Source organism: Pholis gunnellus (genome assembly GCF_910591455.1).
Source record: "Pholis gunnellus genome assembly, chromosome: 21".
NCBI classification, from domain to species: domain Eukaryota; kingdom Metazoa; phylum Chordata; class Actinopteri; order Perciformes; family Pholidae; genus Pholis; species Pholis gunnellus.
In genome coordinates this window covers 10,653,799-10,673,202 of record NC_136548.1, presented here as the reverse complement: position 1 = coordinate 10,673,202, position 19,404 = coordinate 10,653,799, and the positions used below count along the sequence as shown (strand labels likewise).

General features: G+C 40.6%; 1 protein-coding gene across 1 annotated transcript in view; it reads right to left on the bottom strand.

Moving 5' to 3' along the window:
* The window catches only part of LOC306713040 (protocadherin-15-like), a gene marked incomplete at both ends in the record, with an annotated part of 117,010 nt that overhangs the window by 66,006 nt on the left and 31,600 nt on the right, over positions 1 to 19,404 (bottom strand). Inside the window, 10 exons of the mRNA XM_079182578.1 lie at positions 733 to 826; positions 3,206 to 3,285; positions 3,961 to 4,093; positions 10,806 to 10,907; positions 12,021 to 12,112; positions 12,236 to 12,385; positions 14,670 to 14,804; positions 16,927 to 16,947; positions 17,261 to 17,467; positions 18,703 to 18,815. Coding sequence (XP_079038704.1) covers positions 733 to 826; positions 3,206 to 3,285; positions 3,961 to 4,093; positions 10,806 to 10,907; positions 12,021 to 12,112; positions 12,236 to 12,385; positions 14,670 to 14,804; positions 16,927 to 16,947; positions 17,261 to 17,467; positions 18,703 to 18,815 — 1,127 coding nt within the window. The remainder of the gene's footprint in view (positions 1 to 732; positions 827 to 3,205; positions 3,286 to 3,960; positions 4,094 to 10,805; positions 10,908 to 12,020; positions 12,113 to 12,235; positions 12,386 to 14,669; positions 14,805 to 16,926; positions 16,948 to 17,260; positions 17,468 to 18,702; positions 18,816 to 19,404) is intronic.

The following is a 19,404-nucleotide window of genomic DNA, read 5'->3' as shown; positions in this document are numbered from 1 at the left end:
AGGACAGCGGGGAGGGCAGGGGGACTCCATCCAATGTCTTTATCTGACTTTCATGTGAGAGCAACTGAAGATTTGACTTTTAAAAGAGGAGAGATGAGAAGAACACAAACAGAGAGAGAGATGGAGAGAGCGACTCTGATGACCTGTGATCAATGAAGTAAGTGAGAAAGTGAGGAAGGGCACACACTCCATCTTTACAAAATAGCTCTTATAGCAGCGGAGTGAATAAGAATCTCTGTGGCCATTTTGTACGGCGATAATGTTTATTCCACACACAGCCAGAGTTTGTGTGTGAAAACAACATGCGTTCGCGGCAGCCTTTTCCGGATGTTCTAGTGCTCACCTTCACTGAAATGTTAAAACAATTAAGGAAACAATATTTAAATCTCCTCTTTGTCACTTTCAGTTTGGAAAACAACACTTGCTGCACCGTGTTTGCACTCAGAGTCATAAATGGCCGTATGGGACTCACTTGCAAATATTTTTAAGTATTAAGTATCTATATTGGTTTAAAATGAATTGTTACAATAGATTTGAGCTTTTCTGTTATGATTGGGATTGTTCTTATGATTACTATTATTACCCTCTTTTCACACAATGCCATAGCTTGTTGTTTGTGACATTTCACTGTGTAGGATTTCCAGCCAGTCAGCCACTCAGTTTAATTACATTGTAGATGTGAGACATCTTAAGTAAAAACAAATATCTGAGCGGTAGAGATCAGTTTCTTACCCCATCTGGATGTCCGTCTGAAGCTGTGACCACCAGGGTATAATAATCAACTGATTCCCTGTCCAGAGGCTTATCCAGCACCAAATACCCTGAACTGGAGTAAAAACACACAGACAGTCCCGTTAACCCGGTTGAGCATGAGCTGAAAAATGAATCAGAACAGGAAAAAAAAAACAGTACGATAAAAGTGCAACACAAAACACAGGTCCAAGAGGAGCAAACACAACCGAACAGAACACTTTGCTGAGGAGTCCTGAATTTTATGAGAAGTTTCACTTCATAATTAATTGATTGCTAAACGTAATCATTCTCGTGCTAATACTTCCAGGCATTTGTAAGTAGTTTATATGCTAACTCTGGAACAAGGGGCGAATTTGGGCACATATTTCTCTTCATAGACACCACTTTGGAGGGAACACTTTTCAGACAGTTGCAAGCACTGATAACCACTGCTTAAAAACATTAACGCCCATTAAGGGTACTTTACCGATGCAGATGATGCCTCATACCCATCACCTCACCCACAATGATATTAAGGAAGGCCCTCTTGGGTGCTGTTGCTATAATGGCTCAGACAGTGTGTCATAAAAAACACCTTTCTTAAGTCACAGTCTTTTCACTAAAATAGAGTTTGAATGCAAATGACTTCAAACCTAGAGTAAGATCTTGTGAATCTCAATACTGATTAATTACACATTAAATAGAAAGTTCATTATATTCTATTGACCGATGGTGATAAAAAAAAGGTCTTACAACATCAATATATTGGTATATATAAACCACTAACTAGCCCCTTGACTAATTTCTTTTCCCAAATGAATGAATGTGAACTATTAGTAAGTTCACTTGTCATATAATCTCAAACTCAAGTTAATTGAGTACAATTCTGCAATCACAAATGTCTTAACAGAAGCAAAGGGATAGAAGTCAGATTTAAGGGCAGATGATTAATGCACAAGTCAAAGTCTACTCTACTAGTTCACTGCAGCCTGTCTGAGACTTCTGACCAATCAAAACCAGCAGAAAGCTTTGATGTCGGCCTGATTGACTAAACTATTTACTTGCCAAGTGAGGATTTACCATAATGATTGAAGTGTTTTTAATTTAAGCTTTAAGAAACCATCTGAAATGCACATTTCTCCAAATATTGACAGAGTGTGTGTGTGTGTGTGTGTGTCCGTGCGTGCATGCATGCAGATGTTAAATGGTCTACAGAGGGAAAAATGTGAAGCTCTGTGTGTTATTTTTATTTATCTTGAGCATAGACACACACTTATGTTCTTATTCACACCACACATTTTGACACATTTTCTTTACATGCCTACTGCTTTCTAACTAAACATCCCTAAAGTTCCTAAAACAAATCCCATTTTTCAAGATGAACCCAGGATAATACAAATGTATTAATGAACGAATGGTGATAAACCTCCTAAAAGCTCTCCACTGATCATTGTACTAATGCGGGCCCTTTTAGTTCCGTATTAAACTAATCAGAATCTTTCGGCCATTAGTGTGGGTTCCTCCGATACTAGACCCGTTCGGGTGCCCTCCCCATGCACTGGAATAATTTAACTGAGCCAGATTCTGCACAAAAGCAACGAAGAATCCCTCCATCCTGTGCCAATATGAGCTGAACGGCATGTTGCACTTGTGTGGTAGAAGAAAGGAAAACGTGGCTTGTCCTCTGGTGCCATGACGCACAAAGCACAGCTGAGGCACAGAAAACTTTTTGGCACGTATTGGAAGATTTCACAATGTCCGACATAACCCATCAGAAACTCCCAGAATGCAGAAATTAAAGCCCTTTAATTTATTTTAATATTTTCTCTTATGAAAAACTGTGCAGGGGACTCCTTTACTTGGTCCTTTTCTTTCATTCAAAATCTGTCATCTGTCTGTCATCATTGTTCGTTGTTTCCTTTCCGAGCTCTCTCTAGAATATTGTCTTACTTTTACTTTGTCCCTGCGCTGCTCTCTCATCTCTTACTCCCTTTTTTTTCTTCCCCATCTCTTCCAGTCTTTCCCCTCTCTCTGCTTTGTTTCTCTCATGTCTCCTCCCTCTAGAAATGCAGATATGGATCTTATCGCCGGCATAAGAAATGCATTTTTAATGTGCAATAAATGAATAAATACAACAAAAGCCCACAGAGTCAGTATGTGTGTGCGCGTGTGGAGGAGTGTACGGGTGTGTTTATGTGAAGCCCTTGGTTGAGCCCGAGCCCTGTACGATATCATTTTGACTACTTTCAACAACACACACACACACACACCTACACACACACACACACACACACACACACATTATATTGCCGTGGTTGCACAGTATGCGCATACTCCCAGTGCGAATATACAAATAAGAAAACTGGTAATGCTTTAGTTTCTAAAAATATTAACTTAAACAAGCTCCACAGTTTTGATCAAACATGATGAAATAAGATTGTGTGTGTGTGTGTGTTTGTGTGTGTGTGCTTACTTCTGCTGTAGAGCAAAATGTCCAAAGGCGTCTCCTCTGTGGATTTTGTATGTGATGGGGTCCCTCTCACGATCCACTGCCTTGAAAAGCAAACAAGGACAGAAACACTCGTTTAAACGCATCTTATATCTGTCAGAAAACTCCAGCCGTATATGTTGTATAAAGCTCATATAAAGCAGTGAGAGGTTGGAGTTGCAGTCGCCTGGGAGTATGTGGAACGATTATGGAGTAGCTCAATTCATATGGAAGAATAGAAACTACATTTTGATTTGAAAAAAAAAACACATAAATAGACTTATCAACTGAGTAAGCTGTAACCCCTGAACACTATGACTGCAACAAACAGTGTCTGAAAACTCTTTAGCTTTTGAGAGGAGAAGCTGAAACTGTTCAAAGTAATGAATACAAAGTTAAAATAGTTAGCTTAAAGTAAAGGATACATGGTTGAAAAAGCTAAAATAAATGGCAAAAGGGTTGAAATGGTTTTCATAATGAATAAATGTCCGAGGCATCTAGCCTCAACTAAAACTCCTTTAAAACACCAAAGGTTCAATTGTGTGAAAAGATAACTGCGACAAAATACAATTTAATATAAATAACAGTGTAACAACATCCAGTTAAAAAAAAAACTATTCAAACAAACACATTTGGACATGAATTGACTTCATCTGTAAGGAGCTGTGGAGGTGACAACCACTGGAATGTGTGTCTGTGTGTGTGTGTGTGTGTGTGTTTGAGAGAGCGCAGGTGTGTACCTGCAGATTAAGCAGTGTAGCTCCAGTCCTCATAGCTTCGCTGATCTCCAGATTGTATTGTTGTCGGAGGAAACGCGGGGGGCTCTGGTTGTTTGGGGGCAACACTTCAATATAGACTGTAGTAATGGATGATCTAAAGGGACAGAGAATGAGAAGAAGAGAATGGGGTAAAGCCAAATGGAGAGATTACAAAGACAGATAGAGGAGCAGCCTGTAAGAGAGAAGCAGATAACAGAGGAATAGTAGCAGAGAAATGTTGGCGAGGGATGAGAGGAGAAAAGGTGGAAAAGAAAAGAGCTGGAGGGCAGCACAAGAGGATAGTGGGTAAAAAAAAAAGCAGTGTCAGGGATAGTGAATGGTCTATTATTTAAGTGAAGAGTAGCTGGACAGTTTTTGTTTCTTTGCACTTCATGCTGTGTTTAACTAATCGATAAGAGCGTGAAGTCAACAACAGTGCGAGTGGCGAGAGTCTGGAGTGTTCTGCTGGGCTTTAACAAATGTCTTTTTTCCTATCGTGCTTTTTGACAAACTTACCCTGCTGTTTCAATGATTCATTCACGTAGAGGCTGATTCATCTTTCTATTCATTCATTTTAATAACAGTATGTCCGTTTAGAGGAACACTATCTTTTATTATTCCTTCAGAATCTTGGAGATACTGTGAGGAACTTTTTAACTGGTTATAAAACAGTCTCAAATGATTACTGACGCCTCTAAATGACCTACATTAGTAAACAAGACCATCAGCAAGAAGACTTTCTATTTGTATATAGTTATTCTTATTGGTCGTCGTCGGTTCCACCGGGTCAGATTCCGTGCAAAATCAGACGAAATCACGCAGGTAACACCAGAAACTCCTCTAGCTCAGACTCCCAGATCCCACATCCCGCTTCGCTGCTGCCTTCCACCTGCAGGCAGAGCTCCAGTGGGATTGGAAAGTTCTGTGCCAGGCTCTCGGGCGACTAAGGCCGTCTTGCTGGGCCCACTGAAGGGGAAGGGTGGCACCGAAGAACCAGGACCAGGACTGCGCGAAGCAGCCCGCCAGATCCTGCTGCGGTAAAATGAGAGGTTTTCTTTAATAAGGGACGCCGGTGCTCGGAAACACTACCACTGTTGTCCACAGGGACCGTGAAAATCAACACAAAAAAAAAAAAGAGTAAAGCTCGTGGTAGCTCTAAAGGTGAGCCCTGCCCTTAAACATATACACTTTTCATATCATATTAGAATTAATATCAACAAGGGGATTGTTTACATGTCTAGGACTGCATTTACACGTACAGTTGTTGATCGAGGCAAAATAAACCAACAGTTTATGAAATACGGATTCAGAATGTCTTTAACAGTAAAGGGAATTTGAATAAAAATGTTTCAAGAGGGAATTATAGATATAAGGTTTTATATAAGAAGTGGAAATAGGCTTACAAGTGAATTAACAGAGAGAAGTTAATTAGAGTTTATGATTTACAAGTCCATGACACCAAGGGGAAATGTATTTGGAGCACTTTCTGAGAGTAGATTGTTTCACTTTGTAGAATTCGTGTTTACTTCCCCTGTGATAAATAGCTTTGGCTGTTCAAAAAGCTGTATTCACTGATTTCTTTTATAAACATGTATTTAAAAAAAACAACATTGTTACCTTAATGACCCGCAGTTGACAGAGCTGCTTATTTCCAGCGCTGTAAACAGCTTGTGTCCGTGGTGTCAGTTGTTCTTTCTGAAATATTTGATTATCTCGCTCAAAGTTGTCATGTCAAACCTCATTTTTCAGCCCCCGAGCAAATTGACTGCCTTACATAATTGAGATAACAACACGCTAACTGCAAATTAAACTAAGACCCAACTGGCATCTGGAAACTGGCTTGACATCTGCTTCACCAATTATCTCAGATAATTCAGTCATGTAGTTTGATCCTGGACACAACCTTCCCAAAGGAACAGGATTCAAGAGAGCTGGGATTTAGGAAAATAATCCTATTCCACTCAGTATCAGTGTGGGCTAAACTGTGTATACTTTATCAGCTTGTTCATACTTTTTCCTTTGAGGCTATATGTTAAAATGTTGTTTAATATTTAAGACATATTGTTTTTTGTAGTAATGGCCATCACATGGGAATTTACTAGCCTTAATATTTACCGGTACGCATTTCCCAAACTTATTCAGCCATATTTGGTATCTTAGAAGATTTCTGGATCACTTCTTGAATTCAAAATAAAAGGTTTGAGTTTGAGACAGTGTTTGGCTGCACAGCAGGAGTTTGCATTGAATGGCCCGCCAGCGTGTCAGTGAGGTTTATGGGTTTAGACATATTGAATGTCTTGAGGTCTGATGCTGGCTCACATGAAAATAAGAGTGACTCACTGAACATCATCTGGATGAAAATGTCACATTAGGAAGAAAGAGTGTAGCAGATAGTAAAATTCCACCCTTACATTTTTTTTATTAAATTGGTCCTTAGTAAGTAACACATCTTAATTAGCTGGTTGGAAAAGGCGCAATTACTCCCATTTCCAAGTTTCGCCCACACATGACATGAGCGATGCTTGGTTTTACTCACCCTGAATTTCAGGGTAAGAAACTGCAGGGATTTAGTTTGTGTTGCTACTTGGCGAGAGAGCTGGTTTCAGCAGGGAGAGATTAACTCCACTAAAACTGGATCATCGACTGAAAAAGCCAAAGAACCTCGGGTCTACACAATAGCCCATAAAATCTGTTTACGTTCACAACAATAAATAAATAAAAAGATAAAGGCTGGAAAAATGTAAGCTACCAGAGAGGGAGAAAACCTGTTTTTTTTACTACAATTCAGATGGCATTATTGATGAAAAACGACTGAGGGACTGGAGATTATTCAGTCGTGCTTTCTACTGTAGCTATTTTTTGCCCTCTTTTTCCATATTAAAACTCTTTTTGTCTACCAATGGTAGACAGACTCTATGCATTATGCATTTCATAGCCATGGCTACATAAAACCGTTTCTACTTGTGCAGTACAAACACACACCCACACACGTATGTTCATACAAACATGAAGTTGCACAACAAATGCTCAATACATGAACTGACTGGTTGGCAAGCGGCAGCCTAATGTTTCTGCTGGTAATAAAACCATCAACATGATTACTGTTAACTGCAATGGTTTCTCAACGGTAGTAGAAGTGGCACCATTATTACCCCTACGTCTAATATTACTACCACTGCTATTGATCTGTTGACATACATGTTGGATTACACTTGGTGAAGTTCATGCAATGAGTCATTTGTTCCTGCAACACGAGGACTTGGTGTTGACTTGAGGCTTCAGTGCCAAGCTCGTGATCTACTGGGGCCAGGGTTGGGCAATAATCTCTTACTTAGTTAAAAGCCTTTCAGCAATGCAGATTTTGTTTGTGTGTAATAGAGCAATTTTAAATTGAATAATTACATTACAGTTACAAATCCAGTTTGTTCGCCGTCTCAACAGGAGTTTGATGGAGGATTTGGTAACTCTGCCTTCAGTGGTAGACTGAATGCAGAGGACTGCGTGATTAGCTTGGCCCACGACTGGAGGTGCGGGGACACAATCAGCCAATCAAAAGAGGGAAAGTGTGTATCTGGGTAAATGCAAAGTCTTATTTAGACTCTTTTGTTGTTGTAGTTAACGTTAGCTAATGGTAAGTCGATAATCAGGAACCTGGTATTTCTAAAGTGCAGCAGCAGGCTTTATGGCTAGTCGTTTATGGGAATAAAAATAATAAACATTAATAGTTAGTATTACTGTACTTCCAAACTGTCGGCTGGCTGCTTGTTGAACCAGTTTTATTTCCTATTTCAGCACAAGTGTCCTGTGAGTGTCATGGATTTTGAGTTATTTAAAGGGCCTTTGAAAGACCTGGGCCACTAAGAGTAATATGTATCGTGTAGTTGATTGTTTCTTTACTTGCACAACACTGCTTGCAACTTGCAAAACAACGATTTCCTACCAACTCCATATTTTCCTAAGTGCAAAATGGCTTATTTATCTTGACCTCTATCTAGCTATTTATCTAAAATCTTATCCTGTCTTATCTATTCTCTCTGGTGGTGCCCGCTTTCTCTCTTAGCCTACAGTTTGATGAAAGTATAAATGAGACCCCCAAGCATTGGCAGTTTCCAGTATTCTGGGGTGCATCTATGTAGGCCATGGAAAAGCACTTCTTATCTGAATGAAACATGTATCTCCAGCGTTCTTCTTCTTCAGTCCCAGCCCTGTAACATGCAGATGTACTCACAAGCTAAGATCCAAAGTCATTTAAAAAGGCTGTCGCTCATGTCTTGTTGGTTGCCGCCAGGAAGAGGACACACGGCTCATTTTAAGGTCTTGACCCATAGTTTTTACAAATCAGGTAGCAGAGATGGATATTGATTTGCTATGCGGGTTATGTTTTCTGCTGAGATAAACTGAGGGTCTGGGGAAATTTGGGGACAATCTGTGGGCCAATCACTGGAACCACCTCAATCTGTTGTGGTTCACATTCTGTATTGATTTGGCAACTACACAGCTGGAGCCTTGTACGAGAGGGGAGACAATTTCAGTTTTTTATGACTGACAAACATTGTTGGAGAGAGCAATACATTGCATTTGTGATGAATACATCATTATCTAATAAAGATATACTAAAAGTAAGCCATGACAATAATTTACACACTATCTGTTTTGTGAAACTGGATTTATTAGACACAGTAGATTAATTAATGTGGGGTAAATCTGAGGAAAAACCACAAGTCAACTGATGGAGCTTTGAGTTTTGAGTGTTGGAAATGCTGAGAGGTGTCAGAGCATTTCATTATTAGCTTCCATTAGAGATGTCCCAGGGCTGATCCAAAGGATCCAAAGAGCCAGGTTTTACACTGCGAGCTTTCGTCTCCATGTGTGAGTGAAAATTAGAGAGCTTGAATCGGATAACATTTTGGGGACACCGGCAAGTGACTTTTGAGTACAAGTTTGAAAATTGGAGTTACCAGACTTCTGTATTCCACTCCTCACCTCTACTTAAAAAGGTATGGCATTTACGGCTCACGGTTACATTAGCCATTACGAGCATAACATACCTGAATCTCCAACCAAACCGCCCGTGGTCGAGTTGTATTGTGGGTAAAATAGATGTGTAGGCGCTAGGAACAAGAATACGTGGCATAAAGAAGAATATGTTTGATTCTGCGGCATCATTTCTTTTTTGAAACTGTCCATTGTGAGTCCGACACTGTTACAGCAGTGCAATGCCTACTCTTATAACCAGACTGCCTTTGTCAGTACTCGTTCATTAAGGTCAGCTTAGCATTGGCATTGCAAGTCTGAAAAATTGAAGTTACATTTAGGCATGGAAATGCTCACAGGGGAGGTACCGGCTGATAAACACACTGACATATGCAAAACATTCATACAGCTTTCCCATATTCTAAAATGTAACCAGGTGAGTCGATTCAAATTGGCCGCTGACAGCTCGAATTAAAGCAACTGTCGCCTCAATTTTGTACTGGGCCTTTTCCCTCAAACAAAAATCGTGATTAAATATTCCTGTATGTCTGTAACTTAGTGTTGTTTTTGTTTGGTGCCTCTTACTTGAGGAACAAAGGCTTTGACTTGTTCGTCCTTTCTGCAAGGACACTGCAGTCTTAATTTATCCTTTTGTTGAGAATTCCAAGGCGCAAAACACAAAGAACTTCACCCAAGTGTGCTTTGAGTATCAGCAAACAGCAGGCTGTTGCTCACGCAGTACTGTTTATATGGCTTTTGTTTTCATTGATGTCTATTGCGCATGCTTTTTTGTTTTTCTTTTCCCTTATGGTGTTTCTTTATTAGAAGATATGTAAGAAGACAAGAAAACTGTGAGGAAAATGAAAAACAGGGACATTGTGCATCAAAAGCCGTTTTTCTCTGCAACCTGCAAAAGCACATAGCCTTGTTCTCCTATGCGTCTTATGTTGAGGCATTGCGCAGTGAAAAACACTAAAGGAATCAAACTCTGCTCCAACAATCTGTAGAGCAAAGTAGAATAACTATGTTCCAGTGGCTGAACAGTTCGACGGCTGGTTTTGCTTCTCTTCTGAGATATTGCACGATAATTGCCAAATCAAAAATGTCTAAATTGAACAGGTCTCTGGCAGACTTTGCTACCTAATCAATACACACAGACCAAAAAGATAATGGCGGCAGCTGCATTTGCCATGAAATAACCGAAGTTGGGTAACAGCCTGAGTTTGAGAGTTGCTGAAAGTTACGGCTTCTTATTGATTTAATCCATGAAGGAGAGATGACGGGCAGGAGACGGAAAACAGCAGGCAGGAGATCAAAGAAATAACAACAATGTCACCGTATCAAGTCAGTCCTTATCCTTTAGAATGCGACATGGCCAGATGTCATTCCATTTTGAGTCTTTACCGTGTGTCATATTTCTTCGAGATACCATGTGTGCCTGCATTTGTGGAAATTGTCCCTTCTCTGAAATGCAGACAGTAGCCTATAATTTTCCGTCCGTTTCTCAAGAAGAGGGTAACTAGCAGTGAGGCACCATTCATTAACATTCAGTCTGCGACACTCTTCTCCCTTTTTATTCTTTCCTTCTAACATTTGTCTTATCAATTTCCCTCCCTTAGACTCGTTCCTTGCCATTTTGCAATATAAAAACATAATTCATGATGTATCTCTAAAATTGAAAACGGCTTACCTGAAATGGGTGAACGGATAAAGAGAATGTCAGAGAAAGTTTGAGAGTGCTGTGGAGTGTCTGACAAAGAGTGTGAAAGCTCTGGAAATCAGATGACCTTTCAAGCCTCAGTTCTAGACGGATGGGAGTAAGACTGATGAAGTTGACAGAAAGAAACTCTTACCTTCTCTGAGATACGGGCCCATTGTCCATGCCTTCTACAGTCAAAGCGTAGCTCCGCCCAACAGTGAGCTCAACACTTGGTGCCACAGTAATAACCCCAGTGCTGCGAAAACAGTTCATTCATTATATGATTATGAACACCTTCATTCAAATTGCTGAATTAAAGGTGGTACATGAACTTCACACGATCTTTACACAGCTTGTGTCCTCCATCGGTGTCTACACAGGATGTGTTCAGGCACAGAACTGAGGAGTGGATTCACAAAGGAAGCTTTGCGGCTGCTTATCGCACCATAAATTGCACCAACTATCTGCTCCGTCTCACTGACCGATTCACAAAAGATGATCTAAATTCCGCTATTTGTCATGTATTTCCCAAAAAGTAATTTAGCAGAGCTTCCTTCATTTATTTTTCATTACAAAATTGTCATTGCATCCCGTCACTGCATCCCAAAATAATTGAGTTTGAGTGGACACCCCTTATGAATGTGCTTCAATTACCACCAACTCTCTGAAGACTTATTTGACTGTAACTGCATGTGGCTATTAGCGCTGATCTTTGTGAATCGGACTGTTTTTGCAATGAGGCTCATATGCATAGAAAGGGGACGACTCCCTGCTAAATGCATGCATATAACCTAATTTAAATATGAGCAAATAGCACTATTTGCTCAGCAGCACAGTGAGGGGTGCGTTTCACCCTTTGAGGATGCTTTTAGGATAACACGGTTTCTTTTTGTCTTGTTTGCATAGGTTTAGCGGCTGCACAAGCCGCACAATCCTTTTGTTAATTTGCCCCTGAGTGTAGATCTTACGTGTTTTGGCAGTACTCAGTCACTGTGCACTTAACATGGAAGAAAATGGACTAAAACTATGCTCCAGGTTGTGTTCACACAAGAATAAGAGAGTTTTAATGTGAGCTATTAACCAGCCTGTATTTATTATTAAAAGCTTTTCCGTTCTGCCAGACGCGCGTGAGAAGGATGACTTAAAAAACCTCATCTGAAACTGGAGACAGGCCTTTAGAGGTGCTATTAGGTGTTTTTTTCTTTGCTTTGGACAGAGCCAGGTTCACATTTTCCGCCTGTTTTCAGTCTTAATGTTGAGCTAAGCTTACTGGCTGCTGGTGGTAGCTTTATATTGAGATTACAAACCTAAGTGGTATTGATCTGAAATAAACATTTTAAGAATATTACAATGCAAGTGATGTATTTACCCGTTGCCAATAACAAAATGTCCCTGGTCACCAGCTAAGATCCGGTAGGTGACCTGACCGTTGGGACCTGCATCAGAGTCGATTGCTGCCAGCTGGGTGAGAAACACAAACACACAAACTGTGTCTAAACACTGACCACCCACATGAAGTGTAATAAGTATTCTACATCAGAACTGTTATTAATTAATACATTGTGTGTGTTTAGCAGTGCATACCTGTAACACAGTTTCTCCAAGCATCATATCAGTAAACAGGTTGACATTATAAGAGACATTAGCAAAAGTCGGAGTGTTGTCGTTAGCATCCAACACGGTTATCGACACGGTAACCGGAATGCTCTGCTGGACTCCGTCTGACGCTAAAAGCTGGAGGGACACAGAAAAGAAGAAAAATGACAAGCGCAAATAAATAAGATGTTACACCCGAGCTACAGAAAAAGCTACCTTTTGAGAATCCTGGAGTGGGCGGACTGTGTACTCTATATGTCCCCTTGACATCTTGATAGTGCCTGTTTGTTTCCTTGTTTCTTTTGAGAGTTGTTCAGTGTTTTTTCAATCTAAATCCGTGTTTTGAGTTCATTTATAAGTGTTTGTGGGGGCAACTGAAAACTCTTGAACTTATCTGTGCCGTCTGTCTCTCTTTATTTCACCTTCACAATTTCCTCTCAATGATTGCCGTTTCCCACTACCTTTAATATATATCGTATAAAGTCTCAAACATTGGACAAACATTTCTTGTTTCTTTGTATTATATATAGTTTCAAATTCAATTCTTCAACAATTTGGCAAGTACTCTTGAGAGCACTAAGCGAATAAGCACATTTCCGAAAATATCTAGCTATTCATGTGAGCAGAACTTATTCATCCTGTCAAATGACATGATGCTCCCTGTCAATTTTTAAATCAGTTGTAATTTTAGCTTTTTAGATACACACAGAAGAAAAGCAAAGGTCCACTATGCAATTTGGCATTTCTGAAATGTTGCAAATAGTCAGTAATAGTGAGATGAAATGTAAACACTCAAAGTTAGGTAGGCTGTCTGAGATCGCATAGCTGCCAAATAAGCTTTAGAATAAAATGAAAAATAAAATCGACTTCTTTCCGACAGGGTTTTAGTCATGATCTTGGTCTCCTCTGTCATTCATTTAGCACACAAACATAAAAAAAACTAAAACAAATGAAATGTGCCCATGTGAATAGTCCATCAATGATGCATATCAAAGTGCATATCAACAGACGCGATAGAAGCTTCTTCACTGATGGCAATCTTCTCTGGCGCAAACTCATCTGCCAAGAAGCTGATTGAGTCCTTTAAAATGAAAATCATCCTCCAGGTCTCATAGCCCTCTCTCTCTCTCCCCCTCTCTCCCCCTCCTCCTCCTCCTCGAGTTTAATTTCTCCTGCAAGGCTTTCATGATGATTACTGTACACCTCTGCCTTTCAATCAATACACCAGGCTTTCTGCTTTCCCCATCTTTAACTTCCAAATAGATGCGTTTACACACAAGGATGCATAAACTGATACAATATGCTGCTTTCTCACACACACACACACACATACACGAGCACTGCCAGCATGACCAGGCTGAAACTTGGCAGGTAACAGACTACTGTACATAATGCAACAATACTGTACATCATATGGTGAGGCACACCCAGAAAGTGGTGGAAGTAAAAGTAGCAATACCACGTTGTAGAAAGTCCTGCATTAAAAATACAGTACAACAGTATTAGTACTAGTACAAGTACTCATGATGCAGAAGTTACCCCCTCCAGAATAATGTATATTACATTCTTGGATTACAATTAGTGATGCAGTAATGAGTTCATTATTTCAATGTTGCAGCTAGTAAAGGTGGGGTTGATCTTAATGACTTCATATACCGCCAGGTAGCTTGTAAAGCTTTACCATAAGGTAAACTAGAGTAACACAACCATAAAGAACATAAGCTTGGCTGACATGGAAAGAGGTAAACACAGAGAGACAGCAACCACTGTAATACGCCTTGTTTTCTACACCTATTTCATTTGCATTGAGCTGCTGAGGTACTGGCCTGCATGCAGAAAACGAGCCAATCATTCAAAAAAAACCTGGCTCGTCATGCTCAGCAAATGTATAGAAGCAGTGCCAAATGCAAAATTAAACCCGTATTTAAAGATTTGCAGGTAAACGTGTAATGCACACATCTTTCATTCTTTGTTCTCCCCCTCCCCCCTCCATCTATGTTGCTGGTTGATTTTCACTGTAACCTCCTGCTCTCTCAAAAGTGTAATTTATCTCATTCACTAGCGTAGCAACCCCCTGCAACTTCCCTCCCCCTCACCTTTTCCTCACTTCTCTCTCCTAACTGGTTAAATGGGTAAATTAGGCTTGAAACATGACTGACTTTGATGAGCTACAGGTGCTTTGCTGACATTCATGCCTACACACTCCTGTTCTCTCTCCAATCTCTCCTTTCCTCCTTTTTTTGCCTCCTGTTTGCACCTCTTCACAAGATAAGAGTCTTCTTTCCAGGACCACCACTAGGGTTTTATCCAGGGTCTGTGAATTGAGGTGAGTTATTCAAATGCATTCAGAAGCTTATCTCTCTCTCTCTCTCTCTCTCCCCCCCGCATACATATTGTATATAATGCGAAGGCTCTAGAGTACCGTGAACGTGTAGGAGTCCTGTGTCTCTCTGTCCAGCGGCTGCACCAGGGTGAGATATCGTCTGATTCCAGTAGCAGACACAGAGAACACATTGGCATAGCTGTCCAATGAGAGCTGGAGTTGAGGGTCCCTGGTCTGTTGGATAGAATGAAAGATGTTGAGGGGAACAGAGAAGACATTAAAAGTCATTACAGATTTTCTTTTTTAGCCGAGGATGGGCACTGTTAAAAGCCCACTGTATTGCTAGCGGAGCACATAAAGCTGTAGCACATTTACACCCGACAGCTGCCCAGTACAACCACAGCGATACAATGATGGCTGCTAAAGCACCTTAATTGGTTCAATTAAAGGAATACACTGACATTGTAGGACATTGGATGCTTGATGAATATACAGTGAATAATCAAAAGAGCACTGGCAAAAGCGACACACATTTTAGGAAAGCAGTAATGATTTCTCTCTCTCTCTCTCTCTTTGAGAAATTATTATATTTTCCAAATTGAAGTTCAGCCGGAGTGGAGAAACAAGAACAAATTAAAATGCTTCCAAAACAGCTGAGAGCAAAGGAGTGCTTAGACAGGAGAGGGTGAATGAAAAACATCTCCAAGGTTTGCTCGACATAAAAATTCTCCTAAGAGGGCTGTGTGTGTGTGTGTGTGTGTGTGTGTGTGTGTGTGTGTGTGTGTTTTAAACTCAGTGATGGAGAGGCAATCCCCATCCAAGTCCTCCTCTGACATTCCCCACACAGTCCCCTCCTCTGTATATGTATGTGTATGAGAGTGTGTGTGTGTGTGTGTGTGTGAGCTCTCATTCCAGATAAGGCTGGCTCAGCAGGGTAGGGGGGCTGATAATATTGTCGATGTAGCCAGTGTGGATATTGAGTCATAAATAAACACACACACACACACACACACACACACACACACACGCAGTCGTATGCACACACCTAAATAAAAATGACGGATGATACATAAAAGCAATTAGGACTAATCATCATTGTTGGTACTTAATGCTGGAGGAAAGACCAGGGTTAGCAATATTTAAAATAAGTCAATGTATATCAATGTCCACACACACACACACACAAACAGACACAGAGTCTCGGGAACACACTGAAACACGCACATTATCCCCACTAAGCTCATTCCCTGCTGTGGGGGTCTTTTAGAAAGCAATGAACCAAAGCTTGTTTTTGTCAAAACGCCTATGCTACATCTTAAACAAACTAAGCTCTTGGGAGCGGCGGCGATAACAATGCCGCAGCACTGTAAGTTCTTACATTATCACTGAGAGGCAATTTAAGAGGGAAATGGTTTTACCATCCAGATTCTCAGAGACGTTAGATAGGGGCACTTCACACACTGCAAGCAAGGCGCAAGTAGGACACAAAGAAGGGCCGAAATGGACACCTCAATGGTTCGATCCTCCCAGGTGTATACTGTTTGAACACCGTCACCATGCTGGGCTTTGTTTACTTGGGGATTAAATTGTGTTGGAGACAGGAATTAGCATGTTTACTTCTGTTAGCACGCGTGAGACCTTGAGGAAAGTTCCAAAGTGCTAGGATATAAGGATCTACCGGTACGGTATACGACAACAAATGACCTTTGGCTAAAGCCCGCCTTAAAACAGCAATTGTCCAATCATAGCTTTGCAATTGTAACAAGGTATGGCAGACCTAAAGAGTTTGGAGGGTTGGGTCATTTTGATTCATACGTCTATTTATGTATTTTGCAAAAATAAAAGAGCAAAAGCTGAAGGAATGGAATAAACACCATGTTTGTCTGCTCTAACATGAGCTGTTAATGTTATGACGGCTAACAGCCAGTTCCTTTCTATTTCAGCTGGCAAACTCGACAAGACGCCTGTTAGAAATAACAGGTTTTTCAAATACATCATTCCAGAATCAAGGACACGTTGTTTAAAACATTTTGAGGAGTAAATCTGGCAGTATTACCGCCGTAAACGGCGTATGTGCCACGCGACAAGACAGAGCTCTGCAGGGGCCGAGCAAACGGTCAATTTCCGCAAAATCTGGCAAAATTACACCATGGCACGTCTTGAATGCAAACTAAAGCGAATTATTAACAAGTTGCCATAAAACATTGGGAAACAGGCATTGGAATTAAGAGCAAATCAATTTATAGTAGTGTTTGTTGTCAAAGGCACAGCCCTTGTTAACATCAACCAGTTGAAGCTTCAAAGAACTCAGCAAAAGGAGGTAACGGTATGAAGAACAACCTCAGCTGATACCTACAGGCATCTCATTGGATGTCAGCTACAAAGGAAGTAGATGCAACAAATCATACAAGTGACTCCTCACAGGTATGTGGCTATATCATAATACACACATAAGAATGAATACAAATCTGCAAAACACTAAAATTCAACTCATTTATTTGGACAAAGGTTTTTTGCTCGATGTGCATATTAATGCTGTAAACAATGTTACATAACATTATTCCGTATATTTACAACATTACAGCGTTATTCTTTCTACCAAGCGTGGTAATTTATTTTGTCAAAACACGAGTATTGATATGATTTTGATGTCTTTAGTCAATGACAGCTCTTCATGCTTTTATCCTCACCTCCTCCACATCGTTATCCAGAGCAACGATGGCCAGCGGGGCAGACAGGCTGGACGTGGTCGCTATGGTGGATCCCACTGGTGACGCTTCACTTACGTAGCCATGGTAACTGGTCTCCAGGAAGTAGGGTGCCTGGTTGTTTTCATCCAGAACTTCGATTTGGAGGTTGGCAAAAGCTGGCAAAGGGTGGCCATTGTCCTGCTCTGCCTGAAAGGGGAGGAAGAAAATAATTGTTAATTTTGGCTGCAAAGCTTCACCTTCAAGCACCTGTTTCTGCTTTATACCTACGCTATTGTAAATGTTGTTTGTTTGTTTCATGATGACCCTGACGCAGGCCACAAGCTGAAATGTGCTGATCTTAACAAAAAAGTTGTTCTATACTACAAATGATTTGACCTTTCAGACACCTTGGAATTAGGAAAAGCTGAGCCATAAAAGCCCATCTATGTCTTATGATGAGACTGAGTTATGAATCAGATTCACCTCACACAGCTTCTTCGTCTCACATCTCCCCTTCAACTCTCTCACTCCCCCTTGGGAAGGTTTTTGGCTTTCTCCTTGTGTGGAAAGTCTATTACAGGCCATATCCTGTAATTTCCCCGACGGTTAAAAATGCCATCCGGAACGACGAGTTAAACTACTGTGGAACACAGTGTTCATTCCCAACCTCGCCCTGTAATGTTGACCCCGTCTGAATGGGGCTTAAGGACAAACTCTATTTAAGTTGATGGAAATCTGAAACCTAAAGCACATGACTATACAACGGTTTGATTGCCTGTGTACCTGTGTGTTCTTGTGTTTGTTTATCCGTACTCTTCTATGCGTTTTCTCTCGTTTGCATATTATTTCTGTTCGCCACTGTCATCTACATCTCTTGGTTGTTGCCAGCTTGCTCCCTGGAGTTTCTTCCTCCTCTTACCCTCATTCATTAGTTCATGTGGGATCAAACAGCTTTACCATCCCAAAAGTACACCGAATGCATTCTATAAACAACATCCCTACACTCTTAAACGCACACCTTTAACTTAAGCAAAAACATTCTATAGAGGAATATTGGCATTTTAAACTTCAGTAGAGCCAAACAAGATGTATGCTTGGTGGTGTAATTCAATTACCAGCCTAATTAAGACAAAAAACACCTTCACACAGCATGGGATAGTACTAATGCTTCACAATTACTGGCACCTAATATGTTCTTGGTAAACTATTTTTAATTGACAGAAACCAGGAAGCGCCTAATAAATAAATTGAGGAGGAGCAGCTGGTCTTTACTTAAGATTACAGATTTGCTGATCAACAGCTTGATGGATATTTCGGGGTTAAGTGCAATAAAAAAAAAAAAGCACTGCACATTGAGGGGGGGAGGCGGCTGTTTCCATTGGAAACATGCTGGATGAAAATCAAGTTAAGCCTCCCCTTTTTGCAGTCCTAGTGTTTCTCACCTTGATAACCAGATCAAATCTGTGGTAGAGTTCTCTGTCAATGGGCTTTAGTATCAGGAGCTCCGCCGTGGTGCCGTTCAAGCTGAAATATTCTGCATATGACTCTGGTTTGCCTAAGAGAGCAGACAATAGGACACAAACAGTAAGAACTGAGCAAAAACTGAATATACAAACATTGGGGTAGTTTGTGTATGAGAAAGGGAGAGACATCAGTAATTGGTTGAAGAATCAATATATGTTTGCCTGGTGGGTGTCGAGGGGAAGTATAAAATATACAGGAAAGGAGGAGAGGGGGAGAAGGGGTGAGCAGGACGGCTAGTGCTCCCAGTTTTCTCATCTCTGCTCTCCACAGGTGGGAATGCACGTATACACATACATATGTGGCGCTTTAGAACGCTGCATTGCTCAGTGGGGAAATCAAGTTTAGGTGAGATGAGCAGCAGCACAAGCACTTGTGCACAAGGCAGCATAATTTCCCAGATATCTGCGGTTACGGATGTTTGTAAGGTATGCTCCTTCGTCCACAAATCAAGCAACTGCGCAGTATGTTCTTTGAAATGACTTTGTTGTACAGAGCAATTACCAAACACTACTATTTATAAACTGGAATATCTGTTTTTCGGGGCTAATACAACAAATTAAATACATCATCACGTTACTCACACAAAAGATACAATATTATCACCTAGCAATCCTGCTCAT